We start from the raw sequence: 16,743 nt of genomic DNA, 5'->3' as shown, positions 1-16,743 counted from the left end.
GGCATCCCTCTGAGTAGTGTGGATGATAGTTCCAGTTGAGGGGCAGATTCCATCCATGACAAGACCCCCGGGTGTCCCCATGTGTCTTCCCTTTTCTGTCCTTCTATTCTTATCCATACCCCTGGGCTCAGATACAGGGTCAACCCCTGCTGTGAGCAGAATCACCTGCAGACTTAAAACTAAGGCCAGCGCCCAGGACCCTCTCCAGAACAACAAGAGCCCCAATCTCTGGTTATCTGTATATTTTTGGGTGGCTGGCCAGTACAGGGATTGAACCCTGGACCTTGGTGTTATCAGCACCACACTCTAACCAACTGAGCAAACTGGACAGCCCATTACAATATTTTTTAAAAGCTCCCAGGTGGTTCTAAAGGACAGCTAGGGTTGAGACCTGTCGAGCACCCCACCCATGTGGGTCACTCCTGCATCTCCTCCCTGGGGCCACCCCACTGGTAGCACTGCACAGTCCTAAGACCACTGCTTCACTCAGCTTTCCCCAGCCACCTCCCGCCTCCTCCTGTGACCCCAGCTCAGAGACTCAAATGCCTAGAAAAATGATCAAGAGCCCCAGGTCTGAACAAGCGAAGGTGGATTTCAGGTCAGTGGGAGCCAGTCGGTTTAGGGCAAGGAGCTCTGCTCACCACACTTCACTGCTGCTCCTGAAAATGAGTGAGATCCGCAAGCTCTTGCCTCCTGCCCGCCCCTCACCCCACTCCCACCCACCATGTTTTAGGGGACTGAGGAAGCACTGTGGCTTATCCCTCCCGGCACCTGGAGGGAGCCCTGCTTCCCAGCTCTCTGCCTCTGCAAGCCAGTCACTGTTTCTGTCTCTCCCACTGGCCCCCAGCTCAGGGGAGGACGGCTACTCACCAGGATGGAGAGGATCACAGGCCCTCGAATGACCCACCAGATGGTTGCATTGGTGTTGATATCCCAGCACCTAGGAGAGGGACAGCCAGGCATGTTTAGGAGTGGGGAGCTGAGCTGACCAGCAAAGAAACATTCCCTGAGGAGGCCCTTAGTATGAAGGAGCCACGTTTGTGGCCTGGGACCCCACAGCTGTGTGCCTGTGCTCTTAGAACCTGCCACTCTCTTGGGGCTGCACTGCTGGGGCTGAGGAAGCAGCCATCTGTTTCCATGCGCCTGTGGAAGCCGGAGAGCCTGGAGACCCCGGAGACCCCAGGATCCCAAAGCTAGCTCATTGCCAGAATTCACTGGGGAGCACGGTGGCAACCTCAGTTGCCAACAGTGGCTAGGCAGATGGCATCAGTGAGTGGAGCAGCTGGGTGACTGACATGTGACCCCATGATCCGGGACATCAGGTGTGGGGGGCTCTTGGCTAACAGGAGAGCATGAGCCTGGCCCAAGCCAGCCACAGCTCTCTGTTCCAGCTGATTTTTGTCATAAGGGAAAATGGGAAATGTTAATATCATTTTGCATTTTTTCTAGAGAAGCCAAAAATCCTGATTTATGTTTTTTAAGTGAATTCACCCAGTTTAAAAAAAATGATGTTGAAACAATTATTTGGGGCTGAAATCGGTCTATAAGACACTTGTAAGTCTCATCCAACCTAGTCCATTTATGGGCTTGGTTGTGCAACTGACACCGCTGTGTCCTGCTGCCTCTTCTTCCCTGACTTCCTTCAAGTTTGCTTCCACCATGCCTACTCTCAGGTGGGTCCTCCGCAATGACCTCCACCCTCAGCGCCTCACTTCCTTAGAGAACAAGGCTAGATCCCTGGTTTGTTCCTGTCACTGCCACACCCAGGAGTTGTTGGACAGCTGCTGCTGCTTAGCTGCGTGTGGCTGTGCAGGCTCTTAAAACATCCAGGGGTGTGAGGTGTGCAGGATGGAGGTCTGTGCCTGCCCTTACATGGGCTTCCTCCACTGAGCAATACCTGCCTGGAGTTCTGCAGCTCCTGTTCAGCACCTGACCTAATCCCAGGGCTGACAGGGGACAGGGAAGCCCAGTAAGGTGCAGGTGTGGCCAAGGCTGCTTGGTCCACCTAGAAACTCATACCCAGGGAGCAATGGGTGTTAATCTAGAGAACACTCCTGTGGCCCTTAATTTGAGAAACAGGCTTTTCCTACATAGCTCCAAAGAAGTATCTGTGCTGTAGAAGTATCTGAAGAACTAGACAATGTCAAACACACTCTTGTTACCTCTCCTTTCAACAGCTTACCCAACGTCTTCCAGAAAGTGCCTGGTGATAGCCCACGAAGCAACAAAAACGGCTGGAGAACCTGAGGATTAAGAATAAAGGAGGGGCGGGAGAGAGAGAACTCAATTTTCAACATGTGTGTGAAGAACAGGCCAATCAGTTACCCCCACCCAGGTACTGAGCAGGTACAAAGATTTGGTTTCCATGGAAACCCATTTGCCATCCTATGTATAAATGTGCAGTGATGTGCTTCAATGGGTCACTGGGAACTGAGGAAGGGTCAGATGGATATTGAAGGCTACTTGGAGTTAGGGGTCTCCTGGAAGCTTGAGTCAGACTCCAGAGGACCTCTGCAGAGGAGAGAAGGTTCTGAGAGCCCTGGGAAGGCTTGTGAAACCCTCTTCTCGAACTAGGATACGCCTGGCAGTGTGTGGGGAATTGAGGGGGAGAAGGGGTGGGGAGGTGGTAGACATAGATCGTGGGAGAAGCATTGATTTTATTCAAATATTGTTTTGTAAAAAGCCTGGCCATTTAACTGGTAATGTAAGCCATCATTGTCATATTTAAACAAAAACACACTTTGTATTAGAGAAGAGAAAGTGCACAGGAATTTAGAAGATAAAACACAAGAACATTTCCTGACTTCTGTTTAAACATGGTAAATTGAATTTACATCTTTATCTCTATTTTCCCCTGAAACCCTTCCACAATGATAGTAAAGAAACAAAATAGTACAAGCCCATGAGCACAAAGACCAGGAAGGAAGGATAGAGTGAATGAGAGATGTCAACACATTTAGGAATATGGACATCTGGCAGAGGAGTGGCAACTGATGTCCCAGAGTAGAGAAGGCTGAAATCTAAGTGCTGCAAGGGGCCGTGCTGCTGGCAAAGTATCGGACGGTACACAGGGCCCAGGGACATCAGGTACCCCAGAGGCAGGAAACAGGATGGGGCTGGAACAGCAGGATTGTTTGGAAGTCTGGATAAGAAATAGATGACCACGCCAATGGCCAACACTACCCTCCCAAGACCAAATAGTTAGCTATGTATCCCCACCAGAGTTTATTCTGTGGAGAAACCAAGCCAGGAAAAACTAGGGCTCCAGCCCATAAAAGGGTGGGAGGGGGACTTTGCTGAGCACAGGAATGAAGTGATGGTTTCCACCTATGCTGTCCAGGACAATAGTCACTGGCCACATGTGGCTACTGTGCACCCGATATGTGGCTGGTCCCAACTGAGATGTGCTGGAAGTGCAAGATATATACCAGCTTTTGAAGACTTAGTACAAATAAAAGAATGTAAAATATGTCATTAACAATATTTATATTAATTACACATTGCAATACTATTTATGTTATATTCAGTTAAATAGAATACCTATGTATTATTGAAATTAATTTCACTTGTTTTTACTGTGTGTTGCCCCAAAGTTCATATATAAGCAGCTTCATTCCCACTGTAACTCTTGAGGGTGGGAAATCCTGTTATGGTAGTTGAAAAGTGGGTCCTTGAAGAGGTGATTAGATTGCAGGACAATGTCTTAGTGAATGGATTAATAACGGTGGTCAGTGGCATGGTTCTGGGGGCTTTAAAAGGAGAACACGAGAGAGTCTCTCCCTCTTTCTCTGCTCTGCCATTTTCTGCCATGTGAGACCCCTGCATTGCTGTAAAGCCACCACCAAAGAAAACCCTCTTCAGATTTGTTCCCTGGACTTTGGACTTCCCAGCTCTGAAACTGTAAGTAATAAATTTTGTTTTCTTATAAATAGTCCAGTTCCAGGTATTTCTGTTATAAGCAACAGAAACAGACAAATACACTGTGTTTACTGTGGCTACTAGACATTTTTAAGTTATATATGTGGCTCAGATTCCATTTCTAATGGACATGCTCATCTATACCCTGGATGGTAAGATCCCCAGCACCAGGGCTGTTCAGTTTTCAGACCTCTAGCAACCAAGTTTCTACCCCAGCTCTAGCCCTCTATCCCCACCCCTCCACCCCAGGCAGGACATTAAAGGATTACTCTCTGGAGAAGTGGAACTGCTCCAAACAAAGGGCCTATAGATAGCAATGCTTGGGACCCCCCAACACAGTGACCACTTCCAGCACAGTCCCCCAGGGAGATGAGCCCTGCTCCTCCACCACCCTCACCCTAACCCCCACCCCATAGAGCCTTCGGTCAGCTCTGAAGTGACTCATTCTTAAATATGAACAGACAGCCAAGGTCACCAACATCTGATTACATAAAAGACAAAGATCAAAAGAATCAGAGAAAAGGAACTCAGAGGAAACAGACCATACAGAGAGCAGAAGGAATTTGAACAAAACAGCTCTAAGGGATATCATCAGAGAGAGAAGAAAAAAGATTGCATCTACAAGGCACAAACAGGATGCTGTAAACAGGGAACATTCAGAGAACAGGAAAGATATTTTAGGAATTGAATGTATGATAAATAAATAATGCAATAGATGGGTTGGAAGATAAAGACTAGGAATCTCCCAGAAAGCAGAACAAAAGACAGTGGAATGAAAAGTAGGAGAAAAGAAATTAGAAAATTAGAGGTTGATTCCAAGGTATGCATCATCTAATTAGAGGAGTTTCAGAAAAGAGGGGATAAAAACCAAGAGGAAGAAATGATCAAATAGAAAATATAAGAACATTTTCAAGAAATGAAAGACATGAGTTTCCAGATGAAAGGGCCATCATATGCCAGCAAAATGGATGAAAAAAGACCTGCATTGGAGCACCCCTGCGACATGTCAAAACACAGAGAGGAGACCCTGGAGCTTATACACAGAGAGATGAGTGAAAAGGCTCAGGAAGAAAAACGGCTTGGCACTTCCCATTACACCAGATGCCAAAACACGAGGCCTTCAAAATTCTGGGGGGAAGTGATTTATCAACCTGTTCTATGCCCTACAAAATGACATACTAGGTGTGAAAAGTGAACAAAGATATTTTCATATATGTGATGCAAAATATGCTCTTCCAGGTACTCTTTGCTAGACAGGTGCTGAAGGATGTGCTCCAACACAACTACAGAGTAAACTGAAGAGGAGACAGAAATAAAGGGAGCATGATTTGTAGAAGAATGTGAAGGGAATTCTCAGCATGAAGGTTAAGGGATCCAAGCAAGTCTAGAGAACAGCCAGCCCATATCAAGTAGGAAAGCTAAAGAAAGTTCTCAAAAGAACATTGGCAGGTATACCAGGTTGAATAGTGTCCCCCCAAAATTCATGTCTATCCAGAATCACAGGATGTGGACTTATTTGGAAAGGGTCTTCTTAGATGTAATCAGTTAAGGTTAATTTCAACTGGATTAGGGTGGGCCCCTATTCCAGTACAACTGGCAAATTTATAAGAAGGCCATGAGAGACACACAAAGAAGAGACACAGAAGAAGTTCACATAAAGACAGGCAGAAATGGGAGTGATGCACCTACAATCTCAGAAATGCCAAGGATTGCTAGTAACCATAAGAAGCTAGGAGGAAGGCATGGAACAGATTCTCTTTCAGCGCCTCCTGAAGGAACCACCCCTGCCAACCCCTTCATTTCATAATTCTGGCCTCCAGAACTGTGATACAATACATTTCTGTTGTTTTAAGCCACCAAGTCTGTGGGAATTTGTTAAGCAGCTTAGGAAACTAACACAGCAGAAAATAAACAAATAGGAACTGATAGATTTCCTTTTGTAATTGATGATTCAGAAAATAGCATTGGGGGCCAGCCCGTGGCTCACTTGGGAGAGTGTGGTGCTGACAACACCAAGTCAAGGGTTAAGATCCCCTTACCAGTCATCTTTAAAAAAAAAAAAAAAGAAAGAAAGAAAATAGCATTGGAGGGTGTTCCTAAGAATTTGAGAGAATTAATGACAGCACTATTAAAAAAAAAAGCAAATGATAAACAATTCCACGAAAAACAAAAAGCTGAATAACATTGGAAGGAAAATCATCCTATACCACTCCACTCAGTAGTAAACAATATTTACATAGATATAATATTATATACATTGAATATGATTTAACCAAAAATTGTAAGAAACTGTAGTGGAAAATTGGAAGTAGTGAATGAAGAATTTTATATCATTATCTTCCATCTTAAGGAGTCAGCAAATAATGCTTCAAATGAACAAATCAAGTAAAAGTTGTATATTATTTAGAAACACGAGAGTAAATACCAGGAGGAACAGCTAAAAGCTTCAAAGGGCATTACTTCTGGAGAGCAGAACTCAGAACAGGAAACAGGGGCAGGAGACTGCTTTTGTTCATTATTAACCTTACAGCCTATTCTATTCTTTAAACCACGTACGTGTATAACTTCAATAAAAATAACAACTAAAAAAAATTTCCTGCTTCAATTCTGGGTGCTTTGGACAAAGAACATGGATTTTGAGGGGAACCTGCTCATTGTCTTCCATCCTTAATAGCAATTTGGTAGGAAAGTTTGAAGAACTGATAATGGTTTAAGTCGGTGTTTCTCAGTGTGGTCCCTGGACCAGTAGTATCAGCATCACCTGGGAACTTGTTAGAAACTCAGAGTCTCAGGCTCCATCTCCTACCCACTGATTCAGAGACTCTGGGCACAAGGCCCAGCAAGCTGGGTTGGACATGACCTCCAGATGATTCTAATGGGAATCATCAGAATCACTCATTCAAGTTCACTCACTGAGGAGGAGCTTGGTTCACTTCCTATAAGCTATAGATATCACTTTTCTGGCACAGACTGACACCTCTGCTACTCTGAAAAAGTAAAAGCTTTGGATAAGTATTAAAAACTTTGAAAGTGTTCACTCCTTTTGACTCAGTAATCCAAGTTCTGGGATTCTGTATTACTTGCAGAGGGCTTTGCCAATAGAAGTATTCATCACTGTTCTATTTACAGTGAAAAATTGCAAACACCCTAAAGGCCCACAGGTATTTGTTTAAATATGTTCATGTGATGATTAAAAATGTTTGCAGAAGATTTGAAATAATACAGACCATGCTTATATGTTAACAGAAAGAAGCAAGATTCAAAATTCTACATATGGAATGACCACAATTATGTGGAGAGAAATTGCAAGTAGAAAAAAAAGTATGGAAGGGAATCCCAGAAAATGTTCAATGTATGGGTACTTTTTTTTTTCCTTTTTAAAAAGTAATATTGTTTTGCAAAGTTTTCCACTGGGCACGTACTCTTTTAAGCAACCTGTCTCTGGGGAAACCAGTATCAATTTAGTCAGGGGCTATTGCCTTTTCATGAGAAAGGCTACTCACAAATGGAGGGGCTCTAGGCCTTCTAGGGGCCCTTCATGGTGTCTTTGGTGCCTCCCAGGCAGACAAACCAGGAGGGAAGGAACCACTGCTATTTTATGTGCTACTCAATCCCCAGCACCCAGCACAGGGCCTGGCATATAGTACATGCTCAATAAATATTTGAAGAAAAAAGGAAGGTTCTCATTATTACATTTAAATCTCTTAACCTGTGACAGATTATCAATCACAATGCAGTTTGGTGATGGAACTGGTAATTTTTTTTGTAATCTCTATATTTTTTGGTAATCTCTCTATTTTTTTTTACTGAACACAAAGAAGTGCTCAAAGAATGTTGAGTAAATGACGATCCTGATGTGACAGAGGAGGAAGCTGTCCGTGTTCATACAGGTAAATCCTGGCAGATCTGGGGTTCAAAGCTCTGCTGTGTTGACAGCGTCATCTGCATAAGGCAAGTCCCTGGTCCCGGGGTCTGTGGGACTGCTGGCCTATGCAGACATCTACATGGCCCTGTGTGTTCCTGCTGTCTGAGGGTCATGTGCTAATCAGGTTGCCAGGGTTCAGAAGCAGGGGTCAGCAAGCTCTGCCAGCTCCGGCAGCTTCCCTGACGGTCTGATGGGGAGACAGGGCCTCTGCACATAAGGATTTAGACAAGCAGAAAAGGCAGTGGAGGACATCCTGGCAGGGACACTTCTTAATTAAAGGCACTAGGAAGAAACCAGATACACATGACTATCTCTGTAAGTTTGTGAGTCACTCTCAGGAAACTGGCTCTCTGTCTAAAAACCCATGGATAACTCACATATGTTTATCAAATGAACAACTGATGGACGGATGGATGGATGGATGGATGGATGGGGGATGGGTGGGTGGGTAGGGGAGATAAATGGATGTTTGTTAATGGCAGGAGAAGAGTTAAAGGGCTTTGGAAATAGGCCTTCATTTAAATCCTGAGTCTTCCTTTTTCTATAGTGTGAGTTGAGCATGTTATGTCAAGTCTCTGAGCCAAGGTCTCTGAGAGGCCTCTGGAGGTTGTTGTGATGATTAAAGGATACATGTAAAGTGCTGAACCAAATGCCTGGCACATAGAAAGTACTCAAGAAATGGGAGCTGTTATCGTCTTCGTTGACCAGAAGGGAATGTGAGAAGAGAGGTAAGGGGGCCTGCAGTTATCTGTCTTGCTATCCCCTCTTTCCTAGATTCTGAATCCTTAATTTCCTTTGGGAATCTATGTGGCTTGAGTAGCTTAAGCCAGTCGGCATATTCCTTTCCCTCAGGTCTCTGTGATGGGTTCAAAAATGTGTACGAAATTTAAGCGGTACAATCAGCGTGAACCTCAGAATATTTGCTGAGAATGTTGGGACATAGTCTCTTTCTCTCTCTCATTGGAGCTCAGTAACATGGAAGCCTGTAGTCCAGAAACTACTGGCAATTACACTGGGAGCATCATAAAGCTGATGTGACAAAAGGCAAAGTAGACAGAGAGAAACATTGTTAAACTGCTGGATCCAGCCTCCACTGAACCCCTCTACCTGAAGTGGGTAATCCCTTGATTTTTTTAGTTATATGATCCAATTAATTTCCTTCATGTTTAAAGCTTACGTAAGCCAGATATTCTGATGCCAGCAGTCAGAAGCATCCTGATATAGAAAGGAAGCAAGAGAGAGCACAGGAACGGACTGTCGAAGGAAGATGAGGCAGCAAATGTTGGGTGGTACCAATTTGTAAAAGGCTTTGGATGCCAGAAATTGGGGCTAAATTTTAGCTATTATTTGCCACTTGATAGATAAATAAACTGAGGCCAGAGGGTTAAACATCAAGCAACTTGTCTAAGATTATACAACTGAGTTAAATGTGGAGCTGGAACTAGAAGCCAAATCCTGACTCTCAACTCGGTGGCCTTTCCCACACACCACACAGGTTCTCGACCCAGGGAGAAACGTACCCCATCCGAGGGCAACAAATCCCTGGAGGTACTTCCTCTCTGAGAAGAAGGAGATGACGAGGAGTGTGTGAAGGTAGAGGCCTTCCACCAGCAACCAGGAGTAGTTGGCCATGATGCAGTACTGGAAAAAGACCATGACCAGCTTGCAGCCCACCTGGACAGAGAGAAACAGGTGAGCCAGGCTTCCCTCTGGCAGCCAGCCCCACAGGAAGCAACAGGATGTGGTATGGGGCAGGAGCCAGGCCACAGAGCAAGCCTCTGGGGTTCAAGGCCATCTCCTGTGGCCTTCATCTGTCAGAAAAACAGGCCCACAGAATTCTCTAGAGAGTGGAAGTCCACAGGCCCAGTGGGTTCAGTCAAGATAGTCAATGAGCCATCGTAGGAGCAGGAACTAGGTTCAAGTTCTGGAACTGGCTGCCAGGCTAGATGAGGAAGATATCCCTGCAGTTGTAAATCTGTGTCACATATTGCCCAACCCCCTCATTTTTTCTAATGAGGAAACTAAATCCTAGAGATTTCTTAGCAAAGGGTTAACAAAACCCTTTCCAAGCTCAGTTTCCCTGGAAACAGATGATGAAGGGATGTGCCAACTATGTTAGGAGGCAACATTCTTTACTGTAAAAATGGCTCCTGACTGGTACATTGCACCTGGACTGGAGACCTCCAAATACCTGAAAGGGATGCCATAGTGTTGGGCTTCCCTGATGCAATGTCGCTTTCACCACGCATATCCCCTGCAGGGATCCCTGGAGGCAATGCCTATGGTATTGTAGGGCATGAGGCATCTACACTGCATGGCTCCTGCACATGTGCTATGTGGGTCTCCCTTGCTAGCACTGAGTTGTCCCCTGGGGAGAGAACAGCTTCTGGGACAGCCCTAAGGCTGCTGCATGGACTGCTGTGAAGACAAGCCTAAGGAACAGGAGTGCCTGGTACTGCCCTGCTGGCCAGCTGTGGTTCCTACCCTAGGGCCTTCCCAGAGGCTCTGACTCCCAGGGTGGCCTGTGGTTGGCTTGCCAGTCTGGTGTTCAGCAGGACCCTAGAAGTTTCCCTGATGGGCTCTGCTGGACTTGTCTACTGCTGGTCAGTGATGGGATCTCTTGACTCCCAGTGTGGTAATCTTGTTTCATTCTGGAGAGCTCCTTGAGAGACATGGATCCTACTTGAGGGACCTCTCAGTCTGAGTCAGAAACCACACACACACACACACGCACACACACAACTATACAATACAATATAGATGTGAGTAGTGGGAAGTGGCAGGCAGGTTGGCTGAGCCAATTTCAGTTTCCAATCTCTTCCTTGCTTGGTCTGCTATAAAGACTGTGATAGTGAAAAATTCAATCTCCCAGCTTCCTTTGCAGTTAGATGTGGTCACATGATACAATTCTAGCTGATAAGATGTAGGTAGAAGTCTTTGGGGAGGGCATCCTTTCCAAAATAGAAAGGCAAAGTTTCCCAGAAGGAAAATATGTTTAACTTTTGACCTTCCTCCTTGTAGCCTGGAACAAGGATGTGAGGTCTGGGGTTGCAGCAACCACATTGCAACCATGTGGTGTAAGGAATGATATCAAAGGCCTACACTAAGGATGGCAGAGCAGAAAGAGAAGAAAAGACTGTGTCCTTCATGGCATCATGGGGCCACTGTGCCACCTCTGCATCACCCATCTGTGGCATGCTTATATGGGAAATAACCCCCATCTGCTTAAACCATTGATGTGTAGTTTTGTTATTTGCAACAAAAAAGATTCCCAACTGACACACAGGGTATTTGGGATGAATTAGAGACATCTGGGCATTTGGAAGGAGAAAGCGGGTTAGATTTAACAAAACACGATTGCTTTACTATGGACACACATATACATACATACCGGCACATGCTCACCCTTTTTTTTTACAACCAACCTCAACCTTCTCTACACTTGGTCATCTGTGTACAGCCAGGAACTGGCAAGAGTAGGGAAAAGAGGAGTCTTGCTAAGCATGTAGTTCCCAGAGTGGCTAATCCACTCTCAAACACTGGGGGTTCCGCAGCAGTCCCACCGGCTTGCCAGCAAACGGCTCTCAGATAAGACTCAGACTGCACATGTGCGACCATGGAATGTGCTGGACCTCCTGGCCCAGCCCCAGCGCTGGTCGCTTTACCTTTGGCATTAAGTGCATCCTCAGCAGGAAGCTGGGCTCCAAAACAACCCCCTCCAAAGTTAGGCTGGGGAAGGTAGGCAGGCCAGCGACACCCCGGGACATCAGGCACGTTACCCTGTGGGCATCGCAGTGGGTGACATCGACCGAGGAGAAGAGCACAGCGTCCTTGATGAAGTTGGACAGCCCGCGCAGGATGAATGATACGAACAGGTGCATGTGGATGTAGTTGCGGGTGCAGTGGAGCCTCCTGGAGGGAGAGAATGCAGGGCCACAGGGGCTTGAGCCGGGAGGGACTGGGACTCAGCGAGGCCCAGCCCGCCCCCAGGACATTATATTCTGCCCTGACCTACCACCATCCACAGCTCCCACAATTGTTTGGGGGGAGGATGGGCAACCAGAATGAGAGGGGGAGAGTGGCATAGAATGAACTCAGACTGTGGAGAGAAAGCAGACCCAGGCCCTGCTACTTAGTAGCTAAATGACCTTGAGCAAGCCTGTCCACCTCTCAAAGCTTCATTGTCCTCTTCTGCTGTAGGGGCCACAAGTCTGTTACTTGCTCCCCGTCTTCTGGTACCAGAAGCAGGTTTTCTCATGGAGAACCCATTACAGATCTGGGTGGGGTGATTCCACCCTCCTCTTCCTCGTGACAAACCTGACCAATCAGAGTGCTCCATTCCTGGCCACAGTGATTGGCTCCAAGTTGGGCACGTGACCTAAGCCGGGCCTATGAGAACTCCCCGGGACTTTTACTGGAACTAATGAGAAAGAGGCTCCTTTGCTCCTGGTGTTGCCGCCCCTGCAGAAAGCCTGCCAGAGGACGAGGCCAATGCAGAGCAGAGGAATGAAGCGAGACAGACCCGGCTCTGTTCATATGTCTGAACACCTCGCTCCAGCCATGCCTAGAGCAGATGTTCCTGAACCTGTCACCTACGTGGGTCGAGTCACCTTTACTTTTTTTTAAGCTGTTTTGAGATAGATTTTTGTGTCTTTCAATTAAGAGTCTGGCTGGTACACCTGTAAAATGGGGGTAATGATACCTATTTCATAGCATGTGTGAAAACGAGAATGTATGTAAAGTCACTGGCTGCGGTGAGTTCTCAGTACTGCTTAGTAAATGTTGAGCAAATAAAGGAGAGAATGAGATCACAGGAACTTCAATGTTTTGCCACAGGTAAGCTTTAGATCCAGAGGTGACAAAGTAGCTCACCCAGACTTTCCTCTTTCTGTCCTGAGCAATTAAGAAAAAACCCAAAGGCTGTGCCTGGGGAGGTCTGGGGGAATGGAGAGCTGGCAGCATGTTCTCACCTGAAAGCACACAGGATGCTGAGGGCCACCAGGAGCATCACCAGGGAGGAGCTGTAGCCCACGGTGTACATGACCTTCAGCTTCAGCAGGTACGCGTGCTGAGGAGAGAGGCATGTGTCAGCCCCACCGCCCCTGGCCGGCCCTGCCCTTCTCTGCCTCAGCGCACCTGCTTCAGACAGCTTGACCACCGCCAACCCTGACTGCTACACTGTTCATATCCCATGGACATGAACAATATTACATTTTGGCTTTGGAAAAGTTTGGTGGATCATCTGATGCCATTACAAATTTCACCCCAAGTATAGGGCCTCTCACTAATACTCTGAATTCAAGCCTTTGCCTGAATACTTTTAGGGACTCAGTGCTCACACCTGGTGTACGACAGTGCAAAATATTAGATATTTGTTTTTCTTATGTGAAGCTAAAATTGATTACCTTTTATGTGCATCTATTGGTCCTTTTTCTGCCTTCTGGAGCCCTTAAAGTAACCTGAATTTGTCTTGTACATAAGGGCTTTCTTATGTAAAAAAGTTACAAAGATGGGAGGAGACGCCTCTTATATTCTAACACAGTTATTATTCCATCCGTCACTCACTTTCTTCTCAGCATTAAACGTTTCCTGTGTCTTTAATTTCTTTTCACAATCCTTCACCATTTAGCTCAATCAATATGCTCCAATTTGTTAATATCCTTCTTAAATAAGACACCCAGAATCACATAGCTAAAAAGCTCCAGATGTATTCTCTGACCAAGAAGAAGTAAAATGGGACCATCACCTCCCCTGATTTATACACTGTGCTCCTTTTAATGCAGCGAAGTACGCATTTGCTTGCTCAGCAGCCACTTCACACTGTTGGCTCATTTTTGATTCAAAAAGATATCACTGGAATGTAATATTGGGCAAAAAATTAAATTGTGACATGTAGAGATTAAAGACCTGCAATTAAGTTCAAAAAATCGATTGTACAATAGTCTTAAAAAGAATCAAGGAAATGAAAATTAAAACAATGCTGTAACATTTTTTTACCAACAAAATTAGCAAATTTTTAAAAATAATAATATTCTATGCAGGTGAGGTTATAGTTGAGGTGAAAATTGGTTCAATCTTTCTGGAAAGAAATATGGAAATATGTATCAAAAACCTTTGAAATATGCATTCCTTCTGAACTTCCTTCTACCACCAAGAATTACTTTTAAGAAATAATCAGAAATATACAAACATGTTTATATATAAAGATATTTATCAAAGAACTATTTGTGATGATAAAACCCAAATGTCCGACAGAAGAATAGTTAGCTAAATTATTTTAAGTCCAAATGACTTTGATGTTATACCACTGTTAAAATGTTTTTTATTAAAAGAGTTTTAAAGGAAGTCAGGACACGCTCATGATGTGTTGTTATGTGAAAAGTCAGAACACAAATTTTACATGTGCAGTGTGATTTCAGCTATATGTAAAAAAGTATTAGGTTGAATTATATGAAAAATATGCCCCTTTTTGAAGATCAAAAAGTGATTGAATATCAGCCATTCCATGTGGTTCAATCTCATACATGCATAGAACATGATTATAAAGAGATATATTAGACATTAATAGTGATTAACTTTAGATTATAGGTTTGTGAATAGAGTTGTTATTTTCTCTTGTATTTTTCTATACTTCTAATTTTTTCTACAGTGGGTAAGTACTAATTTATAACCAAAAGAAAAGGATACTTTTTTTTAAAAAAGGCACAGAATGGTATAGGGTAAACCTGGCTGACAGGTGTTCACATGAAAATGACCTTGAAGTTAGAATGGCCCAAGCTCCATGTTGTCACTCAGTGTACTGTAGAGAAGGAACACAAGCTTCAGAGCCAAGAGACAAGGGTTCCAGACCCAGGACTGTTACTCACCAGCTGTGTGGCCTTGGACAAATTACTTAACTTCTCTGAGCCTCAGATTCCTCATCTGCAAAATGGGGACAATAATATCTACCTTGCAGGCTTGTTGGAAGAACAATATGGTATCAAGATAGAGTATCTAGACAATGCCTGGCACTTAGAAGACACTTAGTGTATGGTCATTTTTCCCCATCCCACCATCCACACCCCACCACTCACCCTTCAGAAACAGCAGGATGAAAGTCTGAGGTATGAGGTCGCTGCTAAAAAAATTAGGCCTATTCTCAGTTACACTGATGGAATGCTGTGAGCATCTGGCCGTGTTGGAATGTTGGGAGTGTTTTGTTCAGGTCTGGCATGTTATTTTAAGAGGTACATTAATAAACTGGAGCTTTTCTGGAGGAGGGTGATTGTGTTATCCAAAGAATGCATGAAAAAACTGGGTGCATTATACCTGGCGGGGAAAAAACAAACTTGGGGAGAAAAGTATCAGAATGATAGGCATGTGGAGCAGGGCAAGCCTTCACGTGCAAGCTCCAGTGGGAGGAAGGGACAGGAAGGAAGCAGATTTTGACTCAGGGTGACCACACTGACACTGAGAGGTGGTCTTTGAAGGGATGGCTGCCACGTGACATTGAACTTTCCCACTGACATAACTGCTCTCCCAGAAGCCAGGAACCACCTCACAAAGATGAGGGAAGAGCCTGAAAGGGAAGTAGTTTGCCTTAGATTAATGAAGTCCTAGATTTTGTGAAAGACATGTGAAATGTCAAAAACAAGTGACAACTTATAATCTTGCCATGTATCAACCTATAATAATAGGAGCAAGTGTCAACCTATAATCTTGCCATGTATAGGATGAGCCTGATAGCTGAGGACATCAGTCTCATTCGTGTGGATGCCTGGTCCAGCCTGTAGAAGCCTGAGAGGGCACAGGGTGACAAGTGTGGAGTGTTCAGGCAGAATATTCTATTCAGTCCTGTGGCTGTGGTCATTGCCTGCCAGGTGACCTTCAGCCCAGCATTCATGCAGACCCATTCCTGCCCAGGAAGAGCCCTGCTCCCAGGAGGCCGGATATGACCCTTGGTCCTTCAGCTGTTAACATCTGTAACTGTGCACCACCCCCAAGAGTCCAGAAGCCTCACTGCTAGCTGTCCCAGATCAAGTTGCCTATTTCTCTGCTGTGTATCCTGACTGTGCTACCTGCCTCCTATATCCTCTAGAACAGCTGTCAACAAACATTTTCTGTAAAGGGACGGAGTAAATATTTTAGGCTTTGGGTGCCTTATAGTTTCTTTTGCAATTACTCAACTTTGCCCTTGTTCTGCAAAAGTAACCTTGTAGTGCAAATGGGCTTGGCTGTGTTCCAATAAAACTTTATTTGCAAAAGCAGGCCCTGGGCCAGATTTGGCCCAAGGGCTGTAGTTTGCCAACCTCCGCTCTAGATAAGCAAACCCCGTTTTATTTACCTATGAGGCATCTATGCGTGGTCTTTCTGCAAACCTGAGTCCACGATTGGTGTTTGTCAGTAATATAATGGTGTGTGCCAAGTGAGGATGTTGAAAAAAGAAAAGAAAGAAAACCAAGTAATGCATAATTTCACCATTAATTAATTAAAAGAAAAGACATTTTCACAATAAAAAATAGGATGATTCAAATCTCAGAATAAAGAACAAAGTTTGTGCCTTTTTATAGACCAACATTTAGGGACCAGTGAATTATGTGGTCCGGAAATCCTTCCAGTTTTAGGGATTTTCTTTTTTAATGTGATCTGAAGCCAAGCTTGGTCTCCTTCCCACCATTTTTGAACAATTAATTTTCTGAGTTAAGTCGAGAACATTGCATTTATCTTTGTTAAATTTTAGCTCCTTGGTTTGGAATTTTACAGTTTCAACCCTGCCATAAACATTGTGGTTAAGGCCCCTGGCTCTATTCTTCCCAGCTGATTAACTTAAGCCAACTGTTCTCACTGTGTGGTTTTGATAGATATAACTCACAAAAATTAAAGCTCTTTGGGGTCTTCAATAACTCTTAAGAGTGTAAAGG

The 16,743-nt window shown here is 44.7% G+C and overlaps 1 protein-coding gene across 1 annotated transcript in view; it reads right to left on the bottom strand.

Moving 5' to 3' along the window:
• SCTR (secretin receptor) overlaps positions 1–16,743 on the bottom strand; it is a 69,173-nt gene that overhangs the window by 9,485 nt on the left and 42,945 nt on the right. Inside the window, exons 6-10 of the mRNA XM_063084489.1 lie at positions 12,814–12,911; positions 11,623–11,755; positions 9,364–9,517; positions 2,183–2,243; positions 871–940 (exon numbers count right to left, since the gene is read on the bottom strand). Coding sequence (XP_062940559.1) covers positions 871–940; positions 2,183–2,243; positions 9,364–9,517; positions 11,623–11,755; positions 12,814–12,911 — 516 coding nt within the window. The remainder of the gene's footprint in view (positions 1–870; positions 941–2,182; positions 2,244–9,363; positions 9,518–11,622; positions 11,756–12,813; positions 12,912–16,743) is intronic.

This window comes from Cynocephalus volans, chromosome 1 (genome assembly GCF_027409185.1).
Source record: "Cynocephalus volans isolate mCynVol1 chromosome 1, mCynVol1.pri, whole genome shotgun sequence".
Classification (NCBI taxonomy): Eukaryota; Metazoa; Chordata; class Mammalia; order Dermoptera; family Cynocephalidae; genus Cynocephalus; species Cynocephalus volans.
Note: the sequence above shows the minus strand (reverse complement) of the source record. Positions and strands in the feature narration are given on the sequence as shown.